Raw genomic sequence first — 26,682 nt, 5'->3', positions numbered from 1 at the left:
TGAGCTAGATAGGACCCGGCCACTGCAATCCATTCTGCCTTCAGTTTGTACAGATGGGGCAGCCCACCTCTTGCTTGGCAAGGCAACTAGGTGCGCTTTATGTCACTGCTACAAAATTTGCATTGGATCCCTAAATGTTGCCATAGCCAAAGTCAAAGGGCAGATTCTAGTTTCAGAAAGCCATGAGCAGTGTGCTGTAGAAGCAAGAGCCCTTCTCCACAATTCCCGCCCTCTTCCCTGGCATCAACCTAGAGTGCCTTCAAAACACTGCCATCTTTGTGCCAAGTTCCAGTTGCAGAGGGTGCGCAGGTAAGTGATCTTGTTTGCTGTTCCCTGGTTATGGAACTGACTTCCTGTAATCCAGCGCCTGAGGATCTTCCAGAAATAGCTAAGGTTGTCTTTTGATGGCTACACTTCAGTCAGAGGGCATTATCAGCTCCACTGTTATTACTTGTAGCAGAACATAATTTATAGCAGTGTTTGCCACAGTGCAGTAAGTTGTTCCTGTGTGGAGGCAGGGAAGAAGCAATAGTGGGTTTAGGAAAGTAGCCTTTCTGGGGGCCTGTGCCAAGGCTTGAAGCACAGAGCTATGGTGCTGCAGACAGTTTTGCCTGAAAGCAGCCATCATGGGTCACCACTGTGCACTCTGAACCATTCAACTAGTGCTGCCCCCTCTTTTATTTTTGCGTTTTCTGCTCCCACCCGCCCCCACCGCTGCTTCCTCTTTCCCACTGTTCCCTGCTAGTGGTTTCTCATCTCTTCAGTGCACTGTACCTGACCCTATAGTTGTTTCCTTTTGCTCTCAAATGATGCCGCAGGGCTATCTTTCCCCTATCTCACAGTACATTTGCTAATACTTCTAAATCCTGCTTTCCTGTCATATTTTGTGCTTTTTCAGGTTCTAGTTTTTAAAAGAGTTTTTGTTTGTTTGTTTGTTTGTTTGTTTGTTTAAAATTGTGTCTGCTATATTGTAGCATGCAATAAGTTTCTTCATGATGTAATTTGTTTTGGTGAGATTGTTGTAGATTCATCCACAGTGCTTTCCTGTATGTAAATTGCTTCACAGCTTAGGAGTGTTTACATGCAGAGTGTTAATCTATACACTGAATAGTGCCCTTTCTTAAGCATTTTATTCTTACCTGTCTTCTGTCTAACTGGCTTATTTGGACAAATACGGAGAGCTTAGTGAATTGGTTGAGAGAAATGCCAACAAAATCAAGAAAACTTAATGTTGATTTCTCTGGCCTTTCTGCATTACTGTGGGCTGTGTGACTGACACATTCAGATCTTCTGTAATGCAAAAAGATGACTTTGGCACAGATCTTTGGCTGCTTCTAAATGCAACTTCAGTTCTGTCAAGTTGACAACTTGGATCTGAAGCCTAACTCGTAAGCTCTCTTTTCAGTCATATCACAAATCCTCAACTCTAGTACTGACTCCAGTGTCTCACTTTTCCCCACCCTCCATTATATTTCAGAGTGTTTTTAAGGAAGGAGTACAAAGCTTGCCAAAGACATTAGTCTTTGTAATATCAGCATGCGAGACTACCATCTTTGAGCAGTTATATAGATTGTATGCTTAAGGCACATTTCTGACATACATTAAAGCTAATTTCAGTAATACAGCAACTTGCGTCTGAACATTTTTTTCTCTTAACCTCACGAATCTTAAACACATGAGTAGGTAAAGGTAAAATTAGCCCTTGGAAACACTTCCAGAAATGAGCAGTTGCTCTCACCAGATTGAGTGGTTTTAATGCCACTCTATTCTGCCATGGTCAGACCGCACTTGGAGAACTGTGTCCAGTTCTGGGTGCCAGAGTTTAAGAAGGATGTTAACGAACTGGGACATGTGCTGCAGAGGAGGGCAACAAAGATGATCAAGGGATTGGAAGCAAAGCCTTATGAGGAATGGTTGAAGGATCTGGGTATGTTGAGCCTGGAAGAGAGGAGACAGGAGATATGATAGCCATCTTCAAATATCATAAGGGCTGCCACATAGAAGATGGAGCAAGCTTATTTTCTCAGGCTTAGGAGAGTAGGACCCAAACCAATGGATTCTGACTAAACATCAGGAAGAACTTTCTGACAGTAAGAGCTGTTCGGCAGTGGAATGGACTCCCTCGGGAGGTTGTGGACTCTCCTTCCTCGGAGGTTTTTAAGCAGAGGTTGGATGCCCATCTGTCATGGATGCTTTAGCTGAGATTCCTGTATTGCAGGGATTTGGACTAGATGACCCTCTAGGTCCCTTTCATCTCTACAATTCTATGATTCTGTGGCATAGAAGCTGATACAGGTTGTGATGCTAGCTCACCTTGCACATGAAACAATGTATATTTTGTGTGTGTGTGTGTGTGTGTGTGTGTGTGTGTGTGTATTGTGAAATACACATGCACAAGTGACGTAACTTAAATGTTAGGTTTGATGAGATATTCTCATCTAGATTACTGTTTCTTCCAGAACTCCATTCAGGTGATCCATGGAAAGGTTTTGGAATCGTCAAGAATTTCTGACTCCTGCTCTGCACTTGATAGATTCTCTCCCCTGCCCCACAGATGATGGATAATCAAGACTGTTTTGATTAGGGCTGGATTATCGAACAGGCTAACAAGGCCCTGGCGTGGACCTAAGATTTTCATAATATGGTGTTGGTGCAGCCTATTAATTTTTCCCTTTGAAAAATCAGTTAAAGTGGCCTTTCTCAGCATCCTGGCTTAGGGCCTGTGGTTTTCATAATATGGCATTGGTATTGATACTGATACTGACACTGAAGAGATAAGCTCATTTTATTAAGTGGTCAGCAGAGACCCTAGCACTTTTAAAGTCGTCCATAGAGGGGGGAAATTAGAACTGCTGGCTTACGCCTTGTTAGAAAGTGCCAACTTCACAAACCTTGTTTATGATGATAAACCTCAGACATGTACCAAGGTCATTTGCACAATTTACAGAACTACATCTAACAAGTGGCTTAATTCAAGTGATCAAACCATAGTTTGGAGGATCACGAATAAGCCATGGATTCACACATAGGCTCCTCACCCCATCCCATATGACGTGTGGCTTTCCCCCCCTGTTCAGTACAGTCCATATTTCTCCACGTTCTGAATATGCAAAGTTTGGGAATCAGTTTCAGAAATCTGTTGGCGTGTTTCTGATTCTCCTTTTGGAAGGCAAGCACTTATCAGTTAGCTAATTCAGACATTGTGACAAACTTTGGTTAGTGCTAAGTAGGTAATGGGGGAAACCATACGTGACTAGACTGGGAAAAGAGGAAGGGAAGTCTTGTGTGATTAGGAGGGGAATGAGGAAGCGCATGCAACTGGGGCTCATTTATGTTCCTCCAAACAGTGATTCCGTGGTTTGGTCTATCATCTTTGTAGTCTCAATGTGGGTTTCCTAAACTGACCATTAGTAGCAAATTGCATTCCAGTACCAGTTTTATCTTCTGTCCTGTTAACTTTTAACGTATGTATAATGCACACCTAAGAATTTTTAAAGGTTTTGTTATTTCATCTTTTAGTATGTGAAGATGAGATGTGTGTTTGTCTTCTAGGAGCTGAAAAAGAAATATCTTACTTAACAAATGCAATTTTTGTATGCTGAATAGTTTTCTTTAATGCAGTGGTACTCAATTAGTGCTGTGCTTTAGATAAGACGGTAGTGCTAGCTTACTTAAATTCGAAGGGTTATTTCAGTTTATTTCCCTGCCCTAAACCAAAAAGTTCCAAGTAGACTTTTTGTTTAAAAGTATTAATTTTTAAATGCCTTTTACCATGGTGGATGTAGAATAATCCATCTATCTTCATTAAGGCAAATAGCCTTGAAACTTGCGGTTTTTCTGTTTGTGGCTTAGAGATGCATGCCTTTGCTTGTCAAGATAAATGTATTATTCTGTAGCTGTCTCCCCTCCCAGTATGGGTATTCAGGTTGCATAGTAGACCTGACCCAAAGCAAACAAATTCTCCAAGGATAAAGAAATAAAATGTGCATACTCCTAGGAATCTCTTTTCCAGAGCTAAAATTGACATTTTTATAAATAATTTCCATGTAGCAGACCTCAAACTCACAATCACAGCAATTCAGTGATATGCATTTGGCATGAGTCAGTTTCTGTTCTTAGTGCTTTTCATTGGAAATGGCATAAAAAGTAAGATTTCTCTGAATTTTTTATGCTGTGGGCTTACAGGGGACCAAAGATGTTCTTCAGTTGTGGTTGTCTGAGTGTGCATGGCAGCATAAATAACGAAGTGGTCATAAACCTCAGCTGCGCTTCAAGGGTCATGTGTTCCATTTAATTTTTAAAGAATTTAGAAACCAACTAAGCAGTTGATAACAGGTCAGTTGCAGGTGATAAAAGAGATTTTAGATGGGACATTACTTCTTCTGCACCTAGCATAGCTACATTATATCCTTTGCAAAGAATTTCTTATGCATTATTATGTTTCTTCATAAAACTATGGCATGAACAATAGCTAGATGACTGAATTGCAACACAATACATTTTTGAAAGAGCTTCTGCATGTCGTAGGGTTTAGTGGGGGGTTGTTGGTTTTTTGGCTGGAAATATATGCCAGAAATAGCTTCTTTTCTGAGTAACTGAACTGAATTAACTGATTGCAGTTAATCACCTTAGATGTTAAATCTGTATTTGTAGCATGCCCTCCCCCTGAAATGTTGTTACCTCTGATTGTGTATAGATATTTTAAAAAGTTTTTTTTATTTTTTTAAAAATACCTTCAAGTATATAAACACTTGTAAAAGCTATAATTCCACTGGAAGGTCTTGGATTCTTAAAAACACAACAATATATTAGAAAATAGATTTTTAAAAGTAGTAAAAATATTCCCTTTGCTGGTCTATAATTAATCATATTGAAAGAACTTATTAGGATGATAGCTTGTTAAATGGATTATTTCATGATTTGGATAAAATGTGTATAGATGGAAATTCAGTTGAATGCTAGATTTTGACAAAACAAGCAGTATCATGGACCTTTGATCAGAGGACAGCCGTTGATACAAATATGGAATGTAGCTGTTTTTCATACAATTTTAAAACCAACACAGATGTATACATAGGTACAGTTTTTAATTTGTATTGGCAGCTTCAAAATATTTAGTATCTATTTCTAAACATTGCAATTACTAAACATGGTACTGAATTCCATGCATCCCACAAACTAATTATATTTGCAAGGTCAGAATGAATACACATATTCAGAAAAAAATATAAGGTTATATAAATGTGTCTTCTACTTGGCTGTTATATCACAGTTTGTTGATCTGGAGTATAATGTGTACAATTCACAAATTTGTCTGATAACAGAAAGTGGTGTGTGATTGTGTTTATTTTACTAACCAGTATATTCACAGCAATCACTTCCAAATATCTCTCCAGTAAAGATGTGTTAATTACAAAACAGACAAGGTCTTCTATTATATTAAAGCTACTAACAAGAAGACAGCAGGAATCACACATGTAAATAGCATCATCAACCCCTATTTTAGTCCTCTGTTTTGATCTGTGAGTTGCGCATAGACCAAAGGTGCTATTAAAGACTCACTGTATGAAATAGGCAGCATTATATGAACAAAATTTATTCAACAAGAAAACAGACCTTTAACATGAATTTAACAAGCCTGAGAAATTATAAACTATCATATGCTGCAGATTCATGCAGTGATAATAAACAAAAAAAAAGGAAAGGAAGAGGTTTCCTTAAGCTAGCCAAACCGCTAATGGTTTTGTTATAAGCTGTCTACTGTTGAAGTGACCTCTGCAAAGTCTCAAGGCACTTGCACTAGGCAGGATTAAATCGTCCAGTTGGTGAAAAGAATTGCTGTATAGGACAACATGTAATAACAAAAAGCCACCTTGATCTGTATACTTTTTTTTCCACTTTGCACAGAGCTCTTTATTCCCCCTTCTTAGGGAGAGGTAATTGTCATGTAAGCCTTTAGGCTGCATTTTAATGCAATTATGCATTGTCATGGTCAGAAGAAATTTAGAGGTCTAAAGAACTCTCAAGTCCTTGCAAAAACGGAAGCGATATATCAATTTATTTCCTCTTGAATTGACCCTTGTGATATTGGCGTTCCAACTACTGTGTCCACAAAGTTTCCGCTGCTAAATTTAAGGTGACTGCACTGCTGTCACCGCATCACAATGAAATTCAAAGTACACAAACCTAAAGAAGGCTTGAGCTACTGCATATATCGCAAGTGCTCACCAGGGCTTTATCCCTGAATCTTACTGTAGCATAATTAACACCTCCTTCATCCACTGCTCATTAGTGCACTGGACATTAATGAGCCTATTTATTTTGATACGATTATCTAAAGAAGGGACTCGTTTGTTCTTGCTGCGCAAAAAAGCAATTATAAGATTGCATAGAAATCAAAATGTAGGGTGTGTTGCTGCATTTATGCTTTTTTATTGCATCCCAGATCTAATTTTAGGTTGCAGGTTGTTGAGCATGTTAGTTTTCCTTAAGACAGTTGCTATAGTGATCACAGTGAATTCCTTTAATCTTGGTGTAGTTAAAATATTCTTTTTCTCATTGGTTGTAATGATGCTGTTAAGTAGAAGCAAAATGTCACTCAAGTCATATTTTTGTCCAGTAGTTTATTAGAAATGACTTTCTTAATTCCAAATCAGATGCCCTTATGCAATTGCTGTGCCTAGGCATAAAAGCCAGTACAGTGGTACCTCGGGTTAAGAACTTAATTCGTCCCGGGGGTCCTTTCTTAACCTGAAACTGTTCTTAACCTGAGGCATGCTTTCGCTAATGGGGCCCCTTGCTGCCGCTGCGCTGCTGGCGTGCGATTTCCGTTCTTATCCTGGGGAAAGTTCTTAACCTGGAGCAACTGCTTCCTGCTTAGCAGAGTTTGTAACCCAGGGTGCCACTGTATAATTTTCTCTAGGGACATATATCTGAGCACTGATCAACAGCACAGCTAAATAGGCAGACCACTGGTGATTATCAGAGATATAGAATTGCCTCTGTTCGAGGAGCAGCATGGAAATTGATTTGAAACAAAGCTATTGGATGAATGTCCAGGGTTCCCAAAGCGTTTGTGCTTGTATAGTTCCACCACAAACCACTAGATGGCTAAAGGCATTTCCATAAACGTTGCCCAAATATGACCTTGTAAAACTGGGCCGCTGTAATCATAACACAGTTGTAAAACCTGATGCTTGGCCATTGATTCAGCATCGTTTGCAGCAAGCGATTATGAAAAGTGCATATGGAGCTCAAATACAAGTAGAGGCAATTTTGTTAGAAAACGCCATTGCAGTCTTGGATGGCTTCCATGTTTTCTAGTGGAGCAGTCAGAATCCATTCTAGGAGTGTAAGTGTTAGTACTCTAAAATATGAAGCACCTTTTGAATCTGATACACTGCCAAGTAATTGTATCTTTATCCTCAGTGTAAATTCTTTATTTGTGTTGTTTCCTATCAAGTAAGCCTCTAGAGGACTGCAGTGTAGAATATTTAGTTATGTTTTTACTTCCTTTTTATTTATACTCCCTTTTTTGCTGTGGTTGGGCATTTGCAGGTGTTCATAAATTAAAACATCTGGTTCAAATGCTGCTTCAAGAGTTTGGGAAACTGATAAGAAACCAACGTTACATAAAAAATACTAGATTTATAACTGAAATTTAAAAGCTGGCGCCGATCTCTAAAATACTAAGCTTTTGTAGTTGCTGTAACGGTGTCATACAGTTGCCTCAATCTAGGAAGGGAAATCTAGGCATGGGAATGACTTTTCACAGGGAGATCATCTTTCCATCATTTTTCTACTGCATGCATAACAGGGACAGGGGTACTAGCAACTGCTACACACACACACACACACACACACACACAATTTATCAGAGGGGTACATGGCCAGTGTCTCCACAGTGTCAGCTGTGACTTTATTTCCTTCCTTGTCAGTTGATCAGCTCTGATAGTACAGGAGATAAGAGCTGGAAAAGGAATAGTGTCTGAGAAGCAACAGCCACAAGGCTGTTGCGGTGGTGGTTTTTTTAATTTATGACCCATCCTTCACCATAAGACACAAGTGGGTTACAACCATTTAGAACACAGTGTTAAAAACAGTTTTAAACCATTAGTCACAAGGATAGAGTGGGTCCTAAATATAAATATACAGTGGTACCTCACGCTACATACGCTTCAGGTTACATACGCTTCAGGTTACAAACTCCGCTAACCCAGAAATAGTACCTCGGGTTAAGAACTTTGCCTCAGAATGAGAACAGAAATTGTGCGGCGCCTGCACGCCAGCAGCGGGACGCCCCCTTTAGCTAAAGTGGTCTTCAGGTTAAGAACAGTTTCAGGTTAAGAACGGACCTCCGGAACGAATTAAGTACTTAACTTAATCTTGGGTGTCAAAGGCCAGGATAAGAGGTACATTTTTTGCATATATTGGAAACTATAGTGAAATTGCCAGATGTACCTTTGTGGGGAGGGAATTCCACAACTTTGGGGCTAATACTGAAAATGCCCCCTCATGGGCTGTTAAGCACCCCACCCCACCCTGGGTCCCAACCTCTTGGTACATATGCGCTTGGGGTTTTCTTAGCAGGATTATACAAAGCATCAAGCCACCTCTTGCATACTCTCATTTCTTTCTTCTCTTTTTAGTTGCTTCTGTTAGGAAGCACGCAGTATATGCATATATTTGGATCTCACTGTCTGGAAATCTAAAGTAACTTTTTAAACCGGGTGGGGAACCCATCAAGTAAACGACAGTGTTAGGTTAAAATTATGTATTTAATTAGGCCAGATAATCATAAGGATAGAAGGAATGTGCAGGTATCTCTGCCCCCCCCCCAAGAAACCCCCCCAAATATTTTTGCCTTCAGTTACATCTTACATTGGACAACTTCAGTTACTCTGTGGTACTAATGTGCAAATAATAGTTCTTTTTTGCAGACTACCCAAAAGAAATGGCGTGGTGCTAAGCTATTGGGCTTGGGGTGCAGGATAGTGCTAACCACTTTCAAGAAGCAGCAGGGGACTGAGCATGGTGTAAATCTACCTACTAACTCCTGAGTTTTCATTCATTTAATGCAAGTTCTAAAAAAAAAGTAAGACACCTTTGTCCCATACTATTTGGGGACTTTTTCTTATAGAACTAATTCCCCAAACTTTATACTTTTGATGGTTTGCTGTTTGTATAAGGACACAGGTGGTTGCCTAAATCTGAGTCACATCAAAGATCCATCTAATTTAATATTGTCTACACAGACCTGCAGTGGCCCAGGGTTTCAGGCAGTTTTTTGTAGTCTTACCTAGAGTTGCCAAGGATTGAATCTGGGACCCCTTGCCTACAAACTGGTGTTCTGCCAGTGAGCTACAGATGTCCCCTTTTGAGTTAATATCAGCCAACAGGGTTGCCACCCTTTGTAAGTCCTCCAGCAACCACATTAAGCTATGCAGGTTGCGAGCTGAAATGTGGGAGAAGGGTTCTTCAGCGTCTCTTTTTCTCTAACTTCATGATGATGAGAGCTTTGTTAATTAGACAGGACTTAAACATTTGATGTGTCATTCATTAGCAAGTGCTTAAAAAAACTTTGGTTCAGGAGTACAATTTATGCTTTTAATTTTCTGAACAATAGAATCTATAGTTGATGCTTACAGTGCTGTAGGAAAATTCCTATTTGTAGCTGTGTTTGTTACTCATTGGCCTTATGGCAGTGCTTACAATGAAGAATGACTTGCATCACATAATATTCCAACAACATACTCTTGCATTTGTTATTTCTCTCTTCTGCCATGTAGGCATAAAGGATATGTAATCACCCAGAAGTTGTTTGTTCCACCCTCTGATCCAAACAGTTTAAACTCTTGTTTGCTGCCCTTTGGTACCCAGCTGAAGAGCAGAACCGAACAGCTTCTGTAGCTTGGGGATTGAAAGAAGATAACCTCTGGATTTGTTTTGCTGACCTCTGGATTTCTTTTTAGCTCTGCTTATTTCAGTTCTGTGGGGTCTCATTGGTAATTCTAACCTTTGAATCATTGATTCTCCTTAGTCCATGCAGCTTTCCTACATTTTGGGAGGCCTCTTAGGAATGAATCCTGGCTGCCTCTCTCCTGTGCTCTTAATGTTTGCTTGGAGTCATAGTCTGATTCAAGCGCTGCTTCCACACAGAAAACATTTGCATTAGGAAGAAGCCTACAAACTTTTGAGTGGTTCCTCATCCTGTGATCTCATGCACATCCTATTTAACTTGCCACTGGCATTCCCCTAGTGGAGATGTGTAGTTGTGTGTTGATGCAATTGTCTGTTGGTATCATTTCCTAAGGCTCAGTGTGGGTTTTTGCCATGCTATTCCTACAAAATTGTAAAGCTGCAATATGCTCCTTTCCTTCAACAAGCTTTGCACATTCCTAGTAAATAATCCTGCAAAATAGGCTACTGTTATTATCCTCTTACTATGGATGGAGAGCTAAGAATGTAGCTGGTAGTTGAGGTGAGATAAACTGGGGGTTTTAGACTCAGCTCACACTACACCGATTCTCTTTGCTTTGAGAAAAAGGAAAGTTGGATCACTGCTAAGCAAATCAGCTTGAAGGACTGAGGGCTAAATTGAAAAACAACTTGTCTCTAGCATTGTAGTCCTTTGTGTTGGTTGCCCCACATCAGAATTTGCAGTATTCTGTTTGCGACCCACCGGGTCCTTTCTGAAGACTCCATAGGCAAAATCAAGAGTCGCCTTTATGGCTATGGTTTGAGAGCTCTTCAGGATTAAACAAAAATAAGTAAATAACAAAACAAAAACACCTCCCCGAAAGTTGCCCGCTGTATATTTACAGTTGTAAGTGACCTTGATTTTTGTTCCCTTCCCTTTTTTGGTTTTGCTTGGTTTTGCTCCTGGCCATGACACTGACAAGGTCGTCATAATCCATCCGACAGTTTATAGCCTCTTTCCTACTTGCAGGGAGTAAAAAGCATCTGACTAGAAGGGAATACATGGGGAAAGTTCCTTGCTGACTATAATTTTGTTGTCATTTCAAGTATTCCAGTGGTATAATTGATGTGACAGGACTGGGCTTTAAACATGGTCCCTTAGCTTGTGCTCACTTTCAGATTTAGTTTCCCTGTCATTCAATTTGACTAGGTAAGATGTAGGTGACAAACATGTTTTTAAAGTTACTGTGTGTGTGTGTGTGTGTGTGTGTGTGTGTAAACTTAAGCCATCAAAATAAGAGTGTATAAAACTTAATTTATTTTTTCTCAACTGCCCCAAAAATGTAGTAATTGGTGTCACTTTACAATACTCAACCGAGTTGGTGTGCTGATGGCAGAGACAGCAGGTGGTTCTTTTTTATTAATATTATAATTAAATAATTTTCTGGAGAAAGGCCAAAAACAGATGTGAGTTGATCGTGACTTCTCCACTGTTACTTGGTGCAATTGCTTGTATTTTCTACAAAGAATTGACTTTGGCGTCTTGTTTTTACAGGTTGTTATTGATGCTTTCAGATTGATCAATGCTAATATGATGGTCTTGGGACATGAACCAAGACAAACAACTTCAAATCTGGGTCACTTAAACAAGCCATCTATCCAGGTAAATTCAGTATTTGGTATATATGTGTCTATATATATATATTTATAATGCATATTATTAATATTTGCATACATACACACTTTTTTTGGGTAAATGTAATCTTCCTCCATAACCCTATCTGATCACTGAGGTCATTAGACAAGGCCCACATGTTTCTCATATTTGTCCTATCATTACTTGGAGCAGGGTATTTAACAATAAAACTCCATCTTTATGGAACATTCTTCCTCCTGAAATTAGATAGGTACCAACTGCAGTTTGTTTTTGTTTATCCAGGCATTCCTAGGTTGTTAATATCAGCTTTGTAGGCCACCAGCCTTTGTGTAAGTCATTGAACTGTATTTTAAACATTTGTTAATTTTATATTTCATTTTATAATACACTGATTTGAGCATTTTGAATATGAAATGGCTTATAAGTACAATAAATTACATTTATAAAATACTGACTCTTACTATAGAGATGCAATATTACAGCCAAAGTTAAGAGATTTCATTTTGCATAAAGATCTATAGTGACTCATTTTTACGGCTGCCATGCCCCTTGTTTTTCCAGAGATCACATGCAGATTTATCACATTTTTATAGGTGTGTGTTAGAATAAATTATTTCCACATCGTTTTGTTTTAAACACTGATGCTTCTTCTGTTCTCTCTTTCTGTTGGTCCTAGTTTTTTCATATAAGTGCTGGGTTCATAAGGGCAGTTCCATTGAATCATCAAATTCATTGCTTGGAATATCTCTGCAGACTTCAGTAGCTCTGCTAAACAAATCTGTACTTATGGGGTTATAGCTTGCCTCCATTAGCACTTCAATCTTAGCTCCTCAGAAAATAGGCCTTTTTGGATATTTCCTCATAAACCTGAGATTTTATTTGCAGTGTGATCCAAAATACAAGTTGTGGGTTTGCAGGCATCCCCCCATGTTCTCTTTAACCACGGGTAGAAGATAAAGGGGGTAATTCATTCTATCCAAAGTTGTGCATGTAAAAAGCTTAATAGTCAAGTTACATGCAATTTTTATGTATCTTGGGGTTTTTTTAATGATTTTTTTTAACTGTCTACAGTAAACCACTTAGAGAACTTTTGTAGTCGTAAGGCATATAATTTTTAAAAATAAAAACAAACACCCTATGTTATTTTATCTTGTAAGAATAATCTGGCATTTAAGACTACAGTTCTTGGAGTTGGGTATAAACAGAGCTCCATACAGGAAGCTTCTTGTTTCTTAAACAAGCATTCCCTCATGAATGATTAATGCTTTGTCGCTATCATTCTCATGCTCTAATGACGATAATTTCAAAAAATATATATATTATTTTTTCTTTCAAAATGAATTTTAAAAGGCCCAGATAGTTGCCACAAAGAACCTTAATTATTTCTCCAAAGATTAATTACAGGAGCACCAATAGCAACATATGCTGTAAACACTGAACTTTCCTTGAAAACAGCATAGGACCACTGTTGAGTTGGAATCATAGGCTCCAGCATTTTCTCTCACCCTGGAGACTTCCTACCTAGTCATAGTCATAAACTCCTCAGACTTCAAAACGTATATTGGTAGCATGAATGCAGCAGCTTAACAAAATATTGAGCAAACCAAAGAATGCTTGTTTAATAAGGTGGAAGTATATTACTCAATTTGAATCTGTGCAAACTGCAAATCATAATGAGTATAGAAGAACCCACTAATGTTTTTGATTGGGTGCGGGCAAGCCTGTGCTTGTCTGTTTCTAGAGAATATATTACTGGGATTTTCAAGGCAGCATGTAATGACCTCTCCGGCAAACCCCAAAGTGTCATGCTTCATTATTATTTTGTTTTAGAGAGTTCAGTAATACCTTGGTCTCAGATCAGCTGTTAAAAGCATTGCCAACCTTTGCAGGTTCTTTATTCCAAGCCCAAACCTAACAATTTGTATATTCCAACATTCCTTCTAAATTACCATCCATTAATATGTGTCATTCCTTAGAAACAAGAAACAAGAATTCAAATAGTTATGTGTCTGCATGTGGAATAACAGCTCTTGTCGTATAGGATTTTGTTGCAGCAGCTCCTACTGTCAAAGAGACAAGCTGCTGTTTGGCTTCTAAAAGCAATTCTATCTTTTTAGTGATAGAAACTGTGGCACCAGAACAGGCAGAAAACCCTCTGGCCTTCAAAAAACAGCAAATCTCAGTTGAGGCTGTGGCTCTCCCTTGTGCAGATCTGATATTACTTTGGATCCTGGCCAGAAACAGTTACATGCATTTATTTAACTTCCATTTGAGACAAATACTCATGTTAAAAGTTTAACTATTGTCGTGTGAATCAGTCCTCAGGTTTACAAAATCATGCTTTGCTTAAGGCCATTTTAAGATTGTATTTTATATAACTGCACCAAAATTAAAATTTTGGGTGACAGAATAGGAGTTGTATCCAATGTTGGTCCTACTCAGGGTTGTCTCATTGAAAATAATGAACATGTCTAGTTTGGGTCTATTAATTTCAGTAGGTCTGATCTGAGTATAACTTAGACAGATACATCCTTACTTAAAGGATTAATCATCTTCTATACCTAGTTATAGTCCCCTACTTGTACCCTTTGGAAATGTGTGTTTCATTTTGGATGCGTTTCTAGCAAAATATAAAGTACAGCAAAATATGTAATTGATGGCTATATGTTTGGGCAGCTTTGGATATGGAAACCTAAACAACTTTCAGGAAAGTTTTTCAAATTACAGCTCAAGTCCATGTTTCTAGACTTTAATCAGATTCTTGCATGTATTTAGTAGAAATTATCAGATATATTTTATTTATTGCTTTTAAATGTTCTAGGCGTTAATTCATGGATTAAATAGACATTACTACTCCATTACCATCAACTACAGGAAGAATGAACTAGAACAGAAGGTAAGTTTTGTTCCTAGCATATTTTCAATTGCTTGGGGTGTTATTTAAAAAATTGCTTGCAAATGGCTTAAATTGACTTACAGCATGCTGCAGTGTTGTGATAAGAATTTTAATTTCTAATATCTTTTGTTGTCATTTATGTCATTCTCTCTCCCCCCCCCCCCTTTATGTCATATGGGAAATGCATTACCTTCCCCAAATGAACCTCAGCCTGAACTTCATTGTGGTAAGGGGATGCTGAGGACTGCAGGAGGGAATGGTTTGTTCTGTTATTAGAAGCATCTACTGGATCAAAAGCACCAGGGTGCCAACTAGATTCTGCCCTTTAAGACAGCCTCTTTCTATGTCAAGTAACTCCCATGCTAGTTATTGGAGGGTATAGAAATTAAATAAAGGCTGTATTCAAACAGTTACATAGTTTTATTGACAAACAGAATCTATCCTTTGTCTTGCTTGGAACCACCTCATTAAAAGTGTGCAAGAACCAGATGACAAACTCTGCCAATTCAAAAAATTTAAAAAAGGAGAAATGAAATACTTTTGTGTTAGTGTTGGACCTTCTGTAATAGACCTGTGCTTTCAAGACATTAAGAAACGTACAAATGAATGGTTCCTTTGGATCTTAGTTCCTGCAGAAAAACCTTTTTTTCCCTCTCTGCTCTACATTTTGGAGTCTAGGCCTTAGAACTAACCTGAGGAGATTGTATTTTTGTTCATTACACTGCGAGCACTTTTGTAAAGGCGAGAACAGTAATTGCCAAGTGTGACAAAGGAGAGATTTTAGGATTCAGGGCTATTTCCATTAACATGTGAAGTCTTCACCTAGTGTGCAGGCATCCATTTCAGTCCAGTGTTCTTCTCTGCACATTCATGACTTCATTCTCATGACTGGGAATCGGACCTCTGCAATTCTGACACCAATTATGTATTGGAAGCTGATAGTCTGGCAGAATGCCTGAAACCACATGATCACAAACCATTTTTAGCACTCAATTGGGTCTTTATAAATCCCCCTGTGAGGGTGGGTTCAAGTTTTACAATTATCTTTTAGAGCAAACAATTTCTCTCTCATCAGATGATCTCCAATGGATACTCAACTCTGGGGTGAGGAGTCAACTTACAAAACAGAAAAATGATCTGTGATAGCCCCAGTTAATTCAGACTTGGCAGCAGTGTTCTAAGCACTTTCCGTCACCAAAAACTTTCCTGTCTCTTGCCATGTGTTGCTTCAAATCCTGATAGACATAGAAAATCTGCATGATTCTTCACAGTTCAAAGTTTATTGCATAACTGAGGCCACAATTACTATACCCAAACTCCTGCTCTCACCTAAGCACTTCCACAATCACTAATACTTTGTTGACTTTCCTCACCAGATGTTGCTCAATTTACATAAGAAGAGTTGGATGGAAGGTTTAACCCTTCAAGACTACAGTGAGCACTGCAAACTCAACGAGACAGTAGTGAAGGAAATGCTGGAATTAGCAAAGAACTACAACAAGGTACCACAGTATGCCATTGCTTGAGCTGATGATATTCTGTGGGTGCCCCAGACTTGTTTTTGCCTTTGGAATTCCAGATTCAGATATCCAGTCTACATGTACTGGGGGTATAGCTGTTCATCCTTTAAAAAACAAAGAATAAAAATCAGGGCACTTAGTGCTGGAATTGGGGGCCAAAAACCCCAAACTGAAATGGCATTGTTGAACATTAAAAGTGTCTAAGAAGTGAGCATGAAATTGCCAGCCCTGCTGGCATCTGCTTTCTTTTTTAGAAAGGTAGAAAAGTGCACAACATAGACAGGCTTACCCTTTATAATATATATATAAACATGTTGCAAACCTAGCGAGAGAGAAGGGCTTATCCCATCAGAAGCAAGATCCAATGATTCTTGCGTGTTCCTTGCTAGTTGTGCCACTTCCTTCCATCCTCCGGTTGTCTCCCCCTCTATCAGAAGTTAGGCCCCTGCCCTGAAGAGTGTTTCCTTTTTCATGTCAGTCTGTGAAGGGGGGTGTACATTGTTAGCACCACAGATATAAATGCTACACTTCACAGACCACTTACAGTGGCAATGAAAGCACTGTTATACGGGTTGGGGGGGTGGAGATGTGGGCCTTGACTGTTTCCCTAGCACAACTTCCTTTTTCATTGGGCATGTAGTGATTAAAATGATGCTGTCACTTCAGCTTCAACCTTATAAAAGAACATTTAATTTTGGGGGGCTCCTGATTTAATAAGATCTCAAATGCTAACCTTTTCTGCATATCCTTCACAGGCTGTGGAGGAAGAAGATAAGATGACACCTGAACAGCTGGCAATAAAAAATGTTGGCAAGCAGGTGAGGTGTAATGAATTATACTGACGTGAAATAACATGTTTTGTGTATTTTTGTTTAGTCACATGCTGATGATTTTTCCTTTCTCCTTAACTCCTTACAAATGGTGCACTTATTTCCACTGAAACAAATTATTTGAAGTCTTTGACTTGAGATAGTCTCAACAGTGGAGCATAAAATTGTCATTTGGCATCTGCCACTGTTTCATTTGGTATTTTTCTACCTAAATAAACCATCTGGCATCCTATCCTTAAAAACAGTGGGTTTTCCCTAGTATTCCTGCACTTGGGCACCAAAGCCAAGAGAACAAGAATATCCATATAAAATTCTGTCATCAGCACAAAAATTCAGCCATTACCAATGCTCAAAGCCCATGTCCTTTGGATTTTAGGACGGTAAATTTGGATTGTTACCATGAAACCTAATCCTTGAATCCCAGAGTACTACTTGACTTGTTCCTTGTGCCATAGAGAGCTGGGAACGCCTTCTTTTTCAAATGACAATCCCCTGTGCCAAAGGGCATTCCAAGGAGGGGGGGGGTATTCATAATCTGTTTCCATTCACTTGGAAGTAAAGTTGCCAGGTTGCCTGCCAAATAACCCCCCAGGGACCTTAAAATCCATGATGAGGGAGTGAGTTATCCTGCAGGCCTTCTTCTATTGTACACTCCACCCAGCTGCATCATGTGGCAAGCTAAAGGTATAATAGCATGGTAACTAATATGGGGATGATTTAATATTGTCCTACCTTACAAGGTAGTGGATGTGAGGGCAGCACTATTTGAATATTACCAGGTGCTATGCAAATACCCAATATTGAGTCTCATGGCAAGGACTTGGACATGAGTTTCAGTGAACAGGGTGCATATCAAGGCGTTTCTAGAAATGGCTGTGTAGGAAAGTCAGGCAGGGCCTTTTTTCAGCTGGAAGTCACTGGAACTGAGTTCCGGCACCTCTTTGTTGCATTTCAGCACCTCTTTGGTGCATTCCAGCAGCTGTGTAGTTTTGCAGTGGCATCCCCCTGCATGGTGCTCCGGGCTGCAGGCAGCAGGGTTATTTTGGCGGTGAAGGTTTTTATGTTATCCCTGTGGCATTGGGTCAAGCGGGCAAACAAGGGGGGGGGGGACACACACTCAACAACTCACCCCGCTTAAAAAGGGGGAGTTCCAGCACCTCTTTCTAGAAAAAAAATCTTCATCAATCCGAAAGGGCATTTTTGTTGAAGGGAGGAAACAAACTATTCTGATACTCCAGAATGTGGGGGGGTTGAAGCTTTTTACAAACCAACCAACAATCCCCTTTTTTTGAAGAAAGAGACAGTACTGAGGTTTACTATGGGTTGTACCCAGCCCCGATCAAGCAGATTTCTGCTCAGAACGTCCCTTTCTTTTCCTCCACCCTGTACCCCCCCAACAAACCTGATTTGGAGGGTCAAACCCTCTGGAGCAGATTTTGAAAAGACTACTAAGGGTGGAGCTACAGGCAGAGGAAAGGACAGTTCTGCTGCACATGCAGAAATCTGTGAAAATGGAACTGCAGCATTGCATGCAGCTATTTACTTATAAATGGTTATAGCCATGGAACAGAATATGTTCCCTTATCATGTCATTTAAAAATTGTGCTGCCTGAGCAAGTACATCTACATCTATAGCAGGTATGCAGGGTAGAAATGAAGTTTAGGAAGGATGAGCTAGTTATCTCAGCTACAGATCTTTTTTATCTGTCATCTTGCTTGGATCCAGTTGCCTTGAATTGTGGTTACCTGAAGAATTGCCTTCTCCCATCCACACTTGCATTGATCTTGTTTGGAGGCCTTCATATTCCCTCTTCTAATGTAGAGAGGCAGGCTAAAGAAGGTCTTTTTGCAGTGGTGATGCAGTGCAAGACTTGACAGGTGCCCATCCTGAGGTCTTTATAGCCTTGGGAGAAGGGGGCCTCTTAATTACAATCTAATAGGTGCTTCAGATATTAAATGCAGTTTCCTCTTGCTGGGTTTTAAATCCTGTTTTAAATTGTTTTGGCTGCTTTTTATGCCAATTTCAAGTTGGGGGGGTGGGGTTGCTAGGCTTTTTGCCTTTGTGATTTATTGTGTTTGGATTTAGTGGTTTTAATTGCAAATTGTAATTTGTGTTGTTGTTTTTAAATTAAACTACCCAGGGGACTTAGTTGGATGGGCAGTATACAAATGTAATAAACCTAAGTTGCAGCTTTGGACAACAGGAGAGGCTGAGAAGACAAAGTCTTGTTCTGGCTGTGTCATTGGGTTTGCTTATTAAGCAGGTTCATCTTGGAAAGCATAACTAATCTTGGCAAAAGATAATCCTCCTTTGTCCAACTGTGCAGTTTCTTAACGGAGGCACATGAAACAGTCAAAGAGTGGACAAAAATAATGTTTAATTCAGTAGCTAACTATGGATACGCTACTTGTTTGCAAATCAAAATTTTCTAAAAAGAGCATTTTAGCATCAGGGTTCCCCCCCCCCCCACTTCACTATCCCCCACCCCCAATCTGTATTTTATGGTTTGTTTTCATTTATTTAATTGGAAAGCACTTTTGTTTTGAGTGAGGATATCTTAAAATAACATGGGATGGAGTCCCAGTTCCATTGGAAGCAAATGGCAAAGCTCCCATTGATGTCAATGGAGCCCAGAATTCAGTAATGAACTTGATAAATGAATAAGAACAAGACAGTGTTATAATGAATTGTTGAAATTCACTATTAATTTTCAATGCAATGCATATCCAGATATTTAGATAAGTATCTTTTTCAACAGGGTGACATGATTATGGTTTAATAACAACATTGCATTTTGCAGTGTGGTACTGTACATGCCTACTCAGGAGTAAGTTCCATTGGGTTCAGTGGGGCTTACTCCTAGGTAAAGGGCTATGCGATTGTGATCTGATGCAGCCTGCTAGTGTTGCAGTTGGATTAAGGGTCAGACTACCTTTGACACGGCTCATCAGTTCTTTCCCCCAACAAATTGCGCTTTCAGTCTCAGTAGCTACAAGAAGATGGGGTGGAGCGTATGTGGGGCGCCTTTATTCTCTCGCTGCAGATGAGAAAGCACCTTGTTAGTGTGGCTTTCAACAGACAAATTGTAAGAATTGTGTTGAGCAACCCATTATCCTCTAACCACTCTTCCCGCTCTTAATTGCAGCCTCTGAGGCTGTTTTGCACTTAAAAAAACAAAACCAAAAAAAAACCCCTTGCTTATTTGGCTATGGCTATTTTCATGCTGATCTGTTGCAACTATTATTACTATGATTTATTTATTAAAATTGTATACTGCCCTATATCCGCAGGTCAACGAGCGCAGTCAACATGGGGGAGCATAGTCTTGAATAGCAAATGTTGTCCTAGTAGGTCCCTATATAGTAACTCCCTGCCACTACCTCTTATTTAACTGCCCTAAAGCAACCACAAGGGGGAACTGCTGTGTTGGAACAGGTTTTGAATGGGGTGCCCTTTAATATGAAAAAGCAGCACCATACAAGGCCACAGTCCTGTGTTTATGGGCAGTGTGGGTCTGATTCAAAACAGTTGCAGGCAATTAATGTTCACGCTTCTGGAGATCTCCCCTGGCACTTCATGGTGGTAGGCAGGTCTGAAATTTAATAAGTGAAGAAGAAGATGATGATGATGATAATCCCCAGTCAAGAATCCTCTGCACATTCCAGTGTTGTCACAGAGCTTTCTGTGCAATGTAGCCCCCCCCCATTCACCTGGATTGCACACAAGCAGCTGCCCAAGCCAGTACAAGGAGTGGGAAAGCTATTGCACATGTGGAGTGCTTCATTTATCCATTATTGTCCTCCACTCCTATAGCCACAAGAATTGCCCATCAATGTCAGGATATTAAGGGGGAAAGAAGTATGTCTCTTATTGTTAGGTCCTCATTTGTTCAAAATGCCACTTTCAGGACAATAACATGCTTAGTTTGTATGAACACTGTGCAGCCTCAATCTAACGCTTAAGGTTTTTTAATTACAAACTACATCAAATAGCTTGCATAAGAGAACCCTGAGTTTTAATTGCTTATTGATGCCATCAGTTCTGTCGTGGAATAGAAACACAGAGCAAATAATTGCAAATGTGATGTTCCGATAAGCTCTACGAATAATATTTTCTACTTGTATTTTAGGACCCCAAACGTCACTTAGAAGAACATGTGGATGTGCTGATGACTTGCAACATTGTCCAGTGTTTAGCAGCTATGTTGGATACTGTTGTATTTAAATAATGACTTGCTTGTAAATGCTGTTCTCAGTCTCTGATCATCCATTGTTTCAAGCACTGAGACTAAGATATGTTTGGATGTCAAAGACATCATTTGCAGTCTAAGAGCATCTCTCTAACACCTTTTCATCTCAGTTTATGCAATTACTTTGGATATGTTTTTATGTCAGGGTCTTTGCAAATTCCAGAGCCATTCTGGAACTGAGTTAAAAATGTGGTTGGGGTTTGGTGTGGTTTTTCATTTAATATTTGGAAGAAAATCAGCAGTATATATATTTTGATTATTGCCATATAGGGTTTTTTTTTAATAACCGTAGTGTTCTGCTTGTGTTGTTCATAAATTGGGGAGGGTATATTGTTGACAATATTGTACAAAGTTCAACAAGCAAAGAAATATATTTCAGTAAGCTGATGAGACATGGAGACCTGTGGCATGTGGTCATTTGTTGTTGCGGCACATATCTCTTCTATGCATAGGCAGCACTAATGTGGTCTTATTGCTTTCGGTGTGAGGGAGGACTGAATCGCAGAAACTTTACAAGAGCTTGTCAGTCTTGAAATATATACCCAAAGCAATACTAGGGCACTTCTAAGCTCTTATCAGCACTGAGTTTGCTTCTGTCCTTTCCCACTCCCGTCTGAAATTATAACTTTTCAGGTCAGAGGAGTGTGGCTTCCAAGCAGACGTGAGCCTGTGTATGTGGCCTTTGACCACCGGGCAGGGCAGTTCACCTTATTAGAGAATGACTTCTTAAATTTGTGCAAAAGGTGGAAACAAGATACAATGGTATTGAAGAGAATTTGGATTGCCTAGCTTGACGAGTGGCCCCTGCAATGTGCTGATTAAAAACCTCGAAATTGGAGGCAGGTTTTTCTGAGAATGTATACGGTGGCCCAGTTAATTTGAGCTATCATTTTGAGCAAACAGGAGAGGGGCAATTTTACAGCAGCTAACCCGGACACCTTTATGGGATGTGTGCTGGAAAGGGGCAGTGGGAAAGCAAGATTTTGAAAGAAGCATGCTAAACCCATCAAATGCTGCACAAAACAACTAATCTTCTAAAACCCTTGTGAGCTAATCATGAAACTGGCTCAAGCTCCTGGCATAGCTGCTGTAAGCGATGGTGAGCGTCTCTTTCACTACAGCTCTGTAAAGTACAGAATTCAGTATCTCAAAAACTTTCATTTTCAGTCACTTCCCCCCCTTCCAACTTTTTGTTCTTGCTCTTGGGACTGCAAAGAGCCTTGAAAATATATGTGAATTCAGAAAAAAGGGTAGTGTACGCAATGCCAGAGTAACAAACCTATTAAAAACAAACTTGCCATAAAATACAATGATTCTTTGTCAGCAAATTCGGCGAAACACCAAATCAAAAACATGCCTTCACAAATTCTTTTTGGGTTAAATCTTTTATTGTTATTATTTGTAAAAAAGAAACTGAAAAATACACATTTAATCAAACAAGGATTTGCACGTTAAAAACCATAAGAAAAGATGGAACCATCAAGACTCGTTCAAGAGAGATTTTTAACCTCTGAAAATAGTTTTGTAAACAATCTCTTGCTGGTAGATTCGAAGGTGAATAAAGGAAGAGAAATTTACCAATAAAACAACCCTGATTTGTCTGTTTTCTTTCACTCTTAGATAATTTTTAACTTCAGCCACTACAGGAGAAGTCCACATCTTTGCTGCCCACTTTTTAAAAATGTGCTTGCTTCCAGTATCCGGTGCATAAAGTTCTGGTAACTACTGTCATTCATGCTGTCTTTGTATTCGCTCTTGAATATGCATTGGCAAAAGACAGCTAACATATAAACTGTAATAGAATAACAGTAACTTCCCTGTCCCCTAGAATTGTTAGCTTTCTGTTTAAATTAAAAAATTCTTTTATTTTGTAGTCAGTATGCAAGCCGTTGGAGCACTACAGTTTTTACACCTCACCTAAAGTAGTAGAATCAGAGTAAATGAATGTGAAACAAGCAATATTCAAACTTGATGCAGATTGCAAAACTTTGGCTATCTAGGCATAAAATGTGGGGTTTTTTTGTTTTTTGTTTTAAAAGCAATACACACAGCCTTGAAGATGTAAAGGATTTTTAATTAAATTGAAGACTGCAGCTGAAGAGGACTGTTTTAATTGATTGGGAGATAAAAAATATATACTGTACAAGCATTAAAAGGAACAGCTGAGGGAGTTGGGTATGTTTAGCCAGGAAAAGACGAGATTGAGAGGAGATACGGCAGTCATCTTCAAATATCATCTAAAGGGCTATCACATGGAAGATGCAGCAAGCTTGTTCTCTCCTGCTCTGAAGGGTAGGACCCAAACCAATGGATTCAAGTTGCAAGAAAGGAGATTCCGACTAAACATCAGAAGAACTTTCTGACAGTAAGAGCTGTTTGACAGCGGGACAGACTCCCTTGGCAGGTTGTGGACTCTCCGTCCTTGGAGGTCTTTAAGCAGAGGTTGGATGACCATCTGTCATTGATGCTTTGGTCAGGATTCCTGCATTGCAGGGGTTGGACTAGATCACCCTAGGGGTCTCTTCCAGCGCTACAGTTCTAGGATTCTAATACTTGGGAGATGAATGCACCTGATGCATGGCTTCAACATCCCTCTCCCAAATCACACTGATTTACCTTGGAAAATAATTCACTGTGAAGCTAAAATTGTCCATCAAAACAAAAGAACTACCACTTCCCTCTTCAGCTCTGGCCATTTTCTCCCATCAGCTTAGTTTCATTTCTCAGAAAAGGTAGGGGGAAAGCTTGCGCATTTAACTTGAAGGTGGGGAACCTCAGGTGCGGGAAGCAAATGCAGTCCTCCACCTCTCTTCATCTGATGTTGGGACATTCCCAGGCTGCAGTCTTCAGTGCTGCCCTGTGGCTTCCTCAAGTGCCTGGCTGGAATGTTTCCTGGAACTGTCACAATGCCTTTGCATGCCAGGATGGAGAGCCCCATCTACCACTGGCATATGCAGGGATGCCAACAGGATTTCCTGCACCCACTCCACTGCATGTGTATTTTTCCCCTACTAGTCTGCTATACCTTACAAGTTGGGTAGAACTGCTTTTTAAGTACACATGTTTACTCGGTCTAGCTCACCACACGAGGTTGCCGCTAAAATGTTACTCACAGATCACACAAAAATAAGCATGCCTAAGGTCAGAAGAAGAGCCTCCTTGCTTTAACTGCAAAATTTCCAGAGTCCTGATATTTACAGCAAAATACAAAAACAAAATCAAAGTTTGCCAACCCTGATGAAGAACAACGAGCAAGAATAAGAATCTATAAGTATGCAGAGTCTTACAAGTTTTAAGTGTCTGAACTACCAACTCTCGGCCTAGCCTATCACACTGGACTGTTGTGAAGATAAAAATAGGGAGTGGGAGAAGAAAACAGCGTACACAGCCCTGAGCTCCTGGAAGGAAAAGCAAGGTACATATATGCAATGGCAAGCAACTAATACTGTAAGCATGTGACATTTCACAACTCAGCTTGGAAAACTTCCTAAACTTGATAGTTCCCCCGCCCCTTCTAAAGTATAGCCTGTTAGAATTTAGATTGTGGCTGCTGCAAGGTATTTGATGATCTTAGGTTCTATTTTCTGGTTAAGTTTGTATTTTTTATTATAATTACTATATATTAATAAACAGCAATGATGACATGCAGACCAGTGATGACACGGGTGGGGGGTAGAGCGAGACATGGAATATTGGAGGAGAGGGGTCAGTTTCAAGGAAGTAGCTTCCAAATCATGCCAAAAACAGCCAGTTGTGTTTTATAGTATAAAGACAGCTCACAGGGAGTGAATGAAATAATGTGGACACAGAGGAAAGTGCTTAAACAAACATATCCCAGTACACATACAATCTTCCATCTGGCTAGCAGCAACAATAATGAGCTGATCCTGTTTCTTCTGCTGTTCTTGGAGGCCTCCCTCCCTACTCCCAGGTGAGGGTGGTGAGCAGTCCTTCCTCTGTTTGCTTAGCAACAGCAATTAAGTTGTGTAAGCAAGCTTAGCAACAGCAGCTTCTTTGTATCTGGCTGATGGAACCTTTGAAATTTGCCTCCACTCTTTGCTTTCTAACTTTCTTCATAGCTATCTGCTTGACTGCTCTTTTTTCTAAATGAAAGTGAAGTGGTTCACCCACTCCCAATAGCTTGCATCCTTGTGCATGTGTGCCCCCTGTATGCCCGTGTGAGCAGCCCTGAACATACAGACCCAGGTTTCTTATCAGGAAATGTGGCCCCCTGTCTAAAAAGAAAAGTCCCCCACCCCTGTTTAAATGTTTGGAAAGACCAAGGCCTCAGAACAACTTGGAAGCTTAAGAGTGTCCCTGATCATCTTTGAGACACTGATGCATAAATGTGAGATCATGACCCAAATCACGTGTTTCATTTAGTTATTTCGGATATGCACAGACCAGATATACACCACATCCACACACAAATACAGACATGGCAAAGCCTAGCAATTTGTTCTCAGACAGCTGGGGGCAAGGTGAATCTTCTTTCCTCCAAACTCAGGATAGCCACATGTGCCCGCCAGATCTTGGTGGACTACACCTTCCACCATCTCTTACCACTGGCAATAGTTGCTGGGGATAGTGCGAGTTGCAGTCAGTTCCCACATCCCACTGCAATCAATGGGCCAAGGTTGCATTACTTTAATAAGGATGTAAGGCTGCAAACCTACAACCCATTTCCTGGAACTAAGGCCCACTGAACCCAGCAGGAGTTACTTTTAAGTAGACAAGTGTAGGGTATAACTCATGGTGTCTCCAGCTACAAGAATTGGGCAGCAGGAGGAGAAAATTAGAATTTGTCGCCTCTAGCTCCTCGTACTATTGGTTTCCTTGCCAATAGGCACCAGCCTCAACTTCTAGTGTTACACTTGTCAAAACTACTTTTACTTCTGTTATAAGCATACAGGTTTGTATTTAGATCTTGCCTTCTTTCTTCTACACTGCTCTAAAGGATCATTCTGGCACTCAGCTTAGATCCTAGCCCCACTTAGCTGGGAACAAGTCTCACTGAATTCAATAGGACTTATTTTTGAGTAGACATGGCCAGGATTACACTGTAAACCCAGTGTAAGTCATAACTCATCAGTCAGCTAAGAATGTGCTGTTTAAGCTCATCCAATTTTGCTACGATCTTTCAAGCCACTGACCCTCAGCATATGAATTGCTGCTTCCCGAATGCAACGCCTTGCAATGCAGGAATCCCAACTATATCATACATGACAGATAGCCCTCCAACCTCTGCTTAAAAACCTCCAGGGAAGGAGTCCACCACCTCTGGTGGGACTCTGTCTCACTGTCAAACAGGTCCCACCATCAGAAAGCTCTTGATGTTTAGCCAGAATGCCCTTCTTGTAACTTGAACCCATTGGTTCAGGTCGTAGCCTCCAGAGCAGGAGAAAGCAAGCTTGTTCCACCCTCCATGTCACATGCCTTTAGATATTTGTAGATGGCTATCATATCTCCACTCAGTCTCCTCTTTATCAGGCTCTACCAGGATAAGCATACCAATACTCCCTCAACTGTTCCTCATAAGACTTGGGTTCCTAACCTTTTATAATCTTGGTTACATACCTCTACACACATTCCAGCTTGTCAATATCCTTTT

General features: G+C 39.9%; 1 protein-coding gene across 6 annotated transcripts in view; it reads left to right on the top strand.

Annotated features, from left to right (window-relative positions):
- The window catches only part of PSMD14 (proteasome 26S subunit, non-ATPase 14), a 63,764-nt gene extending 41,107 nt beyond the window's left edge, over positions 1-22,657 (top strand). For all 6 annotated transcript variants that reach the window (XM_083413243.1, XM_083413246.1, XM_083413244.1 and 3 more), the window contains 5 exons: positions 11,474-11,581; positions 14,397-14,471; positions 15,848-15,973; positions 16,747-16,809; positions 20,952-22,657. In XM_083413243.1, the coding sequence (XP_083269369.1) occupies positions 11,474-11,581; positions 14,397-14,471; positions 15,848-15,973; positions 16,747-16,809; positions 20,952-21,050 (471 nt within the window). In that variant the 3' untranslated portion in view covers positions 21,051-22,657. The remainder of the gene's footprint in view (positions 1-11,473; positions 11,582-14,396; positions 14,472-15,847; positions 15,974-16,746; positions 16,810-20,951) is intronic.
- Positions 22,658-26,682: the final 4,025 nt, after the last annotated feature.

The sequence above is a fragment of the Podarcis tiliguerta genome (genome assembly GCF_965153285.1).
Source record: "Podarcis tiliguerta genome assembly, chromosome: 1".
Taxonomy (NCBI): domain Eukaryota; kingdom Metazoa; phylum Chordata; class Lepidosauria; order Squamata; family Lacertidae; genus Podarcis; species Podarcis tiliguerta.
Note: the sequence above shows the minus strand (reverse complement) of the source record. Positions and strands in the feature narration are given on the sequence as shown.